Source organism: Diospyros lotus, chromosome 7 (genome assembly GCF_014633365.1).
Source record: "Diospyros lotus cultivar Yz01 chromosome 7, ASM1463336v1, whole genome shotgun sequence".
NCBI classification, from domain to species: Eukaryota; Viridiplantae; Streptophyta; class Magnoliopsida; order Ericales; family Ebenaceae; genus Diospyros; species Diospyros lotus.
Genome location: NC_068344.1, coordinates 2097527 through 2106163, shown reverse-complemented (window position 1 = coordinate 2106163; position 8637 = coordinate 2097527). Strand labels below are relative to the sequence as shown.

Sequence of the window (8637 nt, the reverse complement as noted above, 5' to 3'; positions counted from 1 at the left end):
TTCCACTCAGATCAATGCATATACTTGTTCTAGTTCTGTTTCTCTTTTTAATTAATTATTATACTTGTTGATGGTAAAGTAGAGATGAGTTAAATGCATGTTTATCTGGATTCATCGATCATGGAAGCGTCAAAGTGAAGCATAAAAGTTGTTTTATTAGTTGGTTGATGCTAGCTTTTTTGGGTTGCGTAAGTAAGTTGTATATATGCTGCTGGTTTCTACCAAACTTGTTAAACACTTTTTCTGCCTTAATTGAGGCCTTTTGGCCCTCAAAAAACAATAAATAAATCAAAGCAGGATAATCGGTCTCTCATTAATTGTTTAATTAGTAGTGAGGAAAGGAGCACTAAATGATTTGTTAATATTTAAGCCAGAAAAGCACGACAAATTAATGTGAAATTAATGGGCAAAGAATAGAAATTAATGAAACAAGAAATTGAGAGCCTAATGATCTTCGTCAACCTGGAAGTGGGGTTCTTTTGAGTGAGTGGTTCACACTGTCACACTACACTTTATTATGACCAGAGAGTCAATATTTTTCCCAAAGAAGGCATAGAATGAAAGAAAGAAAAATGGACCAAAGCCCAGCGGAACACACTGCCGTTCATGCATGAACAAGTTCGTTATCCCTTCATTTTTCACTTTATGAATTAAATTGTTTGTGATTTTTGATTGAATCAAGGGGCTGGGTCAAAAAGCTTCAACTTTATGACATAATTGAGAGAGGAGGAGAGAGAGGGAGAGAGAGAGAGAGAGAGAGAGGAATGTTTTGTTTTTGTGGGGTTGGGCTGTGTGAGTTGCATGCACTGAAAGCTAGCTAGGTAAGCAAGAAGCGTTGTGTATATATATATAGGCACATATAGTCTAAATGTAATCCATAAGTAAATAAATAGATGGAAGGGAAGCCCTTTATTCCTTAATGTCTTTTAAGTCCACAGTTCCCGATTCCTTCAGACACATAGTCCCCCACCTCTTACTCTTTTCAGGTCCCTCGTATTTGCTGCAAACCCAACAAAGAGAGCTCTCTCTCTCTCTCTCTCTCCCTTCTTTCTGTCCCTCTCACTCCGATCTTAGGGTTCGACCTATATATATATATATATATGAAAGATATTGATATTTTTATATAAAAAATAGATTTATAAGGACTAATTAGCAGTAAAGAAAATATTTTTATGGGAAAAACTGATATATTTGAATACAACTTTTGAATTATAACTTACATTTTATAACAAAAACAGCCCAAATGTGTAATTAAAGATTATATTTCCAAAAAGTTTTTAATTCATGAACATCATTTGTCCAAATTATATTAGGTTTTACCCATTAGGAGCCCTAAGGGAATGATAAATTGTATTTGTTATCCCTTTGTTTTTTAGACTCGAACACGTACCCGACAAAAAATTTGAAAATAAGTCATAATAAATGTAAATGTAAATCGTATGAAAAGAATATATACTTATTAATTATACAGAATACTTTATCCTATCTCCTTAGAAAAACCCAATATTATATTACCTTTAGTAACTAACTGCTTTGCTTGCTTTAATAAAGCTATATAACAAAATTTGATAAAATGGTTACATCGGGTTAGAATTGTCTTTTCATGAAAGGTACCCAAAGTTGGGGTCTTTTCTTTGAATTTTTGTTAACATTCCTGTCAAAAATGCTATGCTCCATAGGAGATAAGGTTGGGGAAAGAATTGGAATGGGAAGATCTGTTGTATATTTGGGAAGATATACATAGAAGACACATATATAGTTAAAGGAATATATAGTTGGAGAGAGATAGATAATAATTATATCATTTTTTTATGAAAATGAAGAGTTGGGTTGAGTTGATCGAAGGTCGACTAAATTATAGAAACATGGAGTAAGATTATTTTTTGAGATGACGATCGTCATCTTTAATAGAGTTTTATTCAATTTATCTGTATAAGTTAATGTGCATAGATGGAACTAGAGAGAGAGAGAGAGAGAGAGAGAGAGAGAGGGAAAAGAAGAGAAGCTTTGGTACTGGTGCATATTAGTCCTGCTGCTTGTCAGCACATGCATTCCACTTTCCACTGCAAAATCGACCTTGGACCCCAAATTTTGCCTCTCCTGCAAGAAAAGAACACCCCACCTTCCATTCCATCCATATTCACGCTCCTCTCTGTCTCTGTCTCTCTCTCTCTCTCTCACACACACACAAAATCTACAGATTCTATTACTACTACCACTACAACAAGATCAAACGCGGCTTCCATGTCACTACACATCAGCTTATCAGCACCAAGCAGCAGCTGCGTATTTGGATAGAGGAAGAGGTTTAATTTAAGGATATAGGCCCATCGACAGTAGTACTTGCAGTAGCCTCTGCAGCGCCATCAAAACCAAGCCAGCTAGCTACTTACCTCCAATCTTTCTTGACATCTTACTGATCACTATTGTGTTTATCCAGTCCAATATATATATATATATATATATGATGATGATGATACCAAGATCCATAATTATAAAGGGCCGATCTTCCTTCATCTTGGTCATTTCATCCAACTTAACTTGTCTTCCACACGCTCTGTAGAATTCCTAATATACTATCTTCATCATAGTCAGGATCATGAGGGCAGGAGGATACGCCATGAACCAATCCCTGACCTCGGAGGCTGCGAACGTCGTAAAACAAGCCGTAACCCTGGCGAGGAGGCGCGGCCACACTCAGGTGACTCCCCTCCACGTAGCCAGCACCATGCTCACCTCTCCAACCGGCCTCCTCCGCACGGCCTGTCTCCGGTCCAACTCCAACCCATTCCGGTGCCGAGCTCTTGAGCTTTGCTTCAATGTTGCCCTCAACCGCCTCCCAGCGTCATCCGCAGGACCCATGCTGGGCCCTAATTCCCACCACCCCTCCATCTCCAACGCATTGGTGGCCGCCTTCAAGAGGGCTCAAGCCCACCAGCGCCGCGGCTCGATCGAGAACCAGCAGCAGCCCCTCCTAGCAGTGAAAATAGAGCTCGACCAGCTCATAATCTCCATTCTAGACGATCCCAGCGTCAGTAGAGTCATGAGAGAAGCTGGCTTCTCCAGCACCCAAGTGAAAGCCGACGTCGAAAAGGCTGTTGCTTTGGAGCTAAGCTCCCAAACCCTCCCAACCGATAATAACTCAAAGGAAAGCAATTTCCAAGTGGGGAAAGGAATCAGTAGGCCCAGGGCATCGTCAGATAATCAAGTGAGAAATGAGGATGTGATGAGCGTGATAGAAACCATGTTGAGCAAGAAGAGGAAAAGTATTGTGCTTGTTGGGGAGTGTTTGGCCACCATAGAAGGTGTAGTTAGAGGAGTGATGGACAAAGTTGATAGAGGAGAAGTTCCTGAGGCTTTTAGGGAACTCAAGTTCATAAGCCTTCCTCTAAACACTTTGGAAAATGTTCCTAGAGAAGAGCTTGAAAGGAGGCTTGGGGAGCTGAGGTGCCTTGTGAAGAGCTGTGTGGACAAAGGGATTGTTTTCTACTTGGAAGATCTTCACTGGACCACTGAGTATAGAGCTGGTTCCGGCGAACAAAGGAGGAAATACTACTGCCCAGTGGAGTACATGATCATAGAGCTTGGAAGATTGGTTTCTGGAATTGAGGAGAGTGGCAGGTTTTGGCTACTGGGAATTGCAACCTTTCAAACTTACAGGAGATGTAAGACTGGTCACCCTTCGTTGGAGACTATTTGGGGGCTTCATCCTCTTACTATTCCTGAGGGAAGTTTGAGCTTGAGCCTCAACCCTGACAGGTAAAACAGTTATTTTATTTTTATTCTTTTTTTATACAGAAATCTGTGCCTCGGCTCACTCCAAAGAGGTTTGTACTCTAGCCACAAAAAATGCCACTATAATCTCTTAGCACAGGAGCTATGTATCCTGGGGGATTTCTTCCAATAGTATTCAATTTCTTCATAGAGAATTGGAGTAGGGTTTGTTAAATCTCATCTCTTTCCCTTTAATGAAGCTCACCATTGATGATTTTCACTGAATAAACGCAAAAAAGGGAGAGTTTATAAAGTTCTTTTTTGCCTATTTCAGATTTTGCAATATCGAACGTTGAGTTTTTTTTGTCCTTTTGTTTTCTTCTTTTCTTTCATTGGAATATTATTGACTTCACCGATTGCTATACTTCCCGGGCCGCCAGAGATAAATGAAATTTGCTGTCTTTGAAAGATTGTACCGAAAAGAATCAGAATTCAGTTCTCTCATCACTTTTATGTTGTTCCTTCCGGGACTGTATTTTCCTCCATGAAAACATAATTATTCAGTTTTGTCTCTCTCTCTCTCTCTCTCTCTAAAAAGTTGCCACACATAATCATCATTCTGTTCTCATCACTTTTTTTTGTTGTTTTTTTGGCTCCTTTTCTTATGCTCCTTTGTTTAATTAAATTGCACATTTGCAGCAGTGATGCACAAAGTGTGCCTAGAACCAAGAAAGCTGAAAATAGGTCTAATTTGCTTCTGCTGGGTGGGAACGAGAAGCAACTCAGCAGCTGCTTGGCTCAATGCTCCACCAAGTTCGAGAATGAAGCCCGAAGCTTCAACACCTGTACCAGCGAGGCCACCACCTCGAGCCTGCCTTTGTGGCTTCAAAAATACAAGGATGAAAACCAAAGACTCCGCAACACCACCGATCAAGTTTCAAGCAACAATGATCAGGTTACTTTCAATCTAATATATATCAGCTTTCTTAACATTCGTAATAGCTGTCCCCATGGGTTGACCCGGTGATAAGAGAGTTGAATTGTCTCCTTTACGACTAAGGTTTAAAAGTATGTATACTCGTGAAAGGGCAATAAGTGTAGTTTGTAGCGTTAATTAACAAAAATAAAATCATAATCTTTGCAATCTAGCTTCTTCTACGTACATTAATTGTGATTGGCTTCTCTTTATCAGGAGTCTGTCCCAGTCAGAGATCTCTGTGAAAAGTGGAACTCATTTTGCAGTTCATCAGCTCAGAGACAACCCTACTTATCTGAACGAACTATAACCTTCTCTTCTGCATCACCTTCTTGCTCTACTTCTGCTATTTCGTACCCTAATTTTCACCATGCTATCCATTGGAGTGGTGATCAGCATTTTTCAACTTACGAAGAAGGGATGGACGGAAGCTATGAACCAAGTTTTAGAATATACAGTCCCCAGCCCAAACAGCTATTCTTGTCCAATCCAAGCTCAACCCATAATTCAGCTTCCTCGAGCGACACGGAGGCCGAGAATCCTCACAGATTCAAGGAGATGAACTCCGAGAACTTCAAAACCCTGTGCAATGCATTGGAGAAAGAAGTGCCATGGCATAAAGAAATCATCCCTGAAATCACTTCCACTATATTGAGATGCAGGTCTGGCATGGTTAGAAGAAAAGGGGATCATACGAAGAGTAGTTGCGAAGCAAAAGAGGAGACTTGGCTGTTCTTCCAAGGTTTGGATGTGGATGCCAAAGAGAGGATTGCCAGGGAGTTGGCCAGGCTTGTTTTCGGGTCACATTCGGACCTTGTTTCAATTACTTTGAGCAGCTTCTCGTCGACCCGAGCCGATTCCGTCGAAGACTTGAGAAATAAGCGATCGAGAGATGAGCAAAGCTGCAGCTACTTGGAGCGATTTGCAGAAGCCGTGTCTGTGAATCCTCATAGAGTGTTCTTGGTTGAAGACGTAGAGCAAGCTGACTATTGCTCGCAAATGGGGATCAAGCGGGCGATTGAAAGGGGAAGAATAATGAGTAATTCCAATGGCAAAGAAGTGAGTCTTCACGATGCCATTGTAATTCTGAGCTGCGAAAGCTTCAGTTCTAGGTCCAGAGCTTGCTCACCTCCAAGCAAACAGAAATCGGACGGATCTGAAGAGGAGAAGGAAATTGGGCACTGTGTCTCTTTGGATTTGAACGTTTCTTTTGATCAAGATGACAATCTTCAAGACAACCAATCGATCGACGATATTGGGCTCTTGGATTCTGTTGATGGCCGGATCCTTTTCAAACTTCAGGATTTGTAAAAGATAATTAAACTTCAGTTACTCTTTAGCTTATTTTCTTTTCATTTTTGTTGCTCTTTGTTCAGCTAGCTAGCTAGTTCTTCCCTAAACCAACGTAATTAACCCAAACATGCATTCCCATGACTGGATCGAGATTCTTAGTTGCTGCAAAGTTATGTAATACTACTACGTACATGTAGATTCCTTCCTAATTCCCTGCAATATATATATATATATATATATTATTCCTATTTATTTGGTTTAGTTGTACTCAAAGATTCTTACAAAGCAAGATTGCATCCGAAAGTAAAGACCTTGCTAAAGAGATTATTGTTTTGTTGTTTAATTTAAAAGAAATAAATTTTTTTTTTTTACCCAAGTGAGCCGAATAACCTAGTTAAGAAGGAATTGAATCACCGAATTCAAGAGGGATAAATCTCATTATTCCTTCTTTTTAGTCAGGTGATTCCTTCTTTTTAGTCAGGTGATTCGACCCATCTCACCGAATAGAATAACAATGTCCTCATTTTATTTTAGTGTTTTAATTTATATAGTTTTTCTTCTTCTAAACCAAAATGAAGAATGTTAAGACAAAAAATGTAACATAATTCAATCTCAACAAACATGCATTTACAATTTCATAATAATAGGATAAATCTACTCAAAAAATTGTGAGTCGTAACTATTTTCTTCGTATAATCTTTTCATCTTCATCTTTGGTTATTTTTCTCTATTTTTAAGTGAATGAAACTTTATTTTATGTCATTTAAACCACAATATTGGGACGCCCTAGGTCAGAACCAATGGAGAAGGACTCAAAACGAAGAAAAATCACAAAAAAATTTCATACAAATAACTCAAAACAATAAGAACGTTTACTTCAAACTTAATAGAAGTTCAAGAGATCATTTTTCTTTTTTATCACATATAATCTAATTTATAAAGGTCTTTTAGATTTTTAATATTATATATATATATATATATCTTTCTAAGTCATCTTGGTTATGGAGTACTGGGGCCATATGTCTTGATATGCAAGTTCCTTTCCTTAGGATCCAAAGGATCTCAGTTAGGAGACACAGTAACATACACATACACACAGAGACACTAATAATGAAGCATGGGCGAATCATTTCTTTCTGTCAAAAGGTTTCATAGGAGAAGAGCATAATGAGGTTATCATTGGCATAATATTGGAATAATGTGTTCCATTCATCCATGCAATTCAACTGGAAAAATAAAATTATATCTATATATGTTGGGAGAAGACAGCTTTAATCATCACAGCTGGGTAATTAACACGTAAACTAATTAACCATTATATTATCAGTAAAATATATATAATATTTTATATAGTGATTACATAATATCACCACCCAAATCTAGCATTATATATTATATATATATAATTATATATATAGCGACACTTTTTGGGAATGGCTGAATTTTAGGAGATATTTTGATTTTTTAAAAAATTACAAGGATCTTTCATACTGTCGTTAAAACTTAGGATAAAATGATAATTTTACTTTATTAATTTTTGACTCATATCTCTCTTTTTTTCTCTTTAACAATTTAATAAAATTAAAAAAAAAATTTAGCAATTGAGTTTGTCTAAAAACCTAGCTAGAAGCAAACCTCGAGTTGTTAAATTCTAAGAATCTTATTCTGGATTCTTTTGACTTCGAAAGAAATACGAAAGGAGAATATTTTTTTTTTTCTGCCACCATCATCAAACAAGAAGAGAGATTAAAATTGAAGCACATTTTCAATATATATTTAAAAAATTTAATTGTCGTCGTCTAATGGTAAAAATATTGGTTTACGCAAGTTTTAAACCTTAAGAAAAGTTGTCGTAATTCTTCAAAATAGTGGGGATGATACAATTTCTTAAATTTCACCTAATTATTAACCATGGGTGCAAGAGTAATTCATTCAAAATACTTTTTCATGATATTTTTTATTGTCTCGTTCACTCAACTTTTAGAAAATATGGTATATTTGTATTTGAGTAATAATAAGACTCAATATTCCAATATCTAAAAGTTAAGCTATTGCCTTGACCATATTTTCAAATGTTGACATATATATTATTAGAAAGGTGGTCTGTGCTATGCATATAGAAAAAAGATTACAAATTTTGAAATAAAAATTTATTAGGTAGTGTTTGACAATTGTAGTTTACTTTTAAAATTTTTTAGGCTAAATATTAAAAAAAAAGAGTCTTGATTTTGTGATAAAATTATTTTATAAATCAATTATTATTTAGAGATTATGAATTCAAAATTTGTTAACCTGTGGATAAAACGTTCTCTTAAAATATCCTTTACCACTACACCAAGACTATTTTTATTTAACAAGATTTGATTTCGTCATCTCTAAATAATAATTAATTTATGAAATTACTTTACTACTACACCAAAACTATTTTTATTTAAAATAATTAAAAAATAAACTATAATTATTTAACTTCAATAAATTAAATTTTATTTAACTTTTTTTCTTTAGAACAAACAAGTATTGATAAAATTAAAGTAAAAAACAATGCATAATGTATGTAAATCATATTTCTTTAAAATTTTATTAAAAATGGGGAGAAAAAGAATATGGATCAGTTTGGACTGATGTAGTCTGATTTGGACCCTAATGAATTCAAT

At 36.3% G+C, this 8637-nt stretch overlaps 1 protein-coding gene across 2 annotated transcripts; it reads left to right on the top strand.

The window, feature by feature from the left end:
• The first annotated feature begins 1990 nt into the window (after nucleotides 1–1990).
• Nucleotides 1991–6124, top strand: LOC127805755 (protein SMAX1-LIKE 3). Of its 2 annotated transcripts, none has more exons than XM_052342518.1 (3): nucleotides 1991–3759; nucleotides 4417–4669; nucleotides 4907–6124. In XM_052342518.1, exons 1-3 carry the CDS (start codon nucleotides 2600–2602, stop codon nucleotides 5999–6001), a joined length of 2508 nt encoding a protein of 835 aa, XP_052198478.1. In that variant the 5' UTR covers nucleotides 1991–2599; the 3' UTR covers nucleotides 6002–6124. The 2 variants fall into 2 exon arrangements, with proteins under 2 accessions (XP_052198478.1, XP_052198477.1); XM_052342517.1 differs by having other exon boundaries at nucleotides 1992–3759; nucleotides 4414–4669.
• The last annotated feature ends 2513 nt before the right edge of the window (nucleotides 6125–8637 follow it).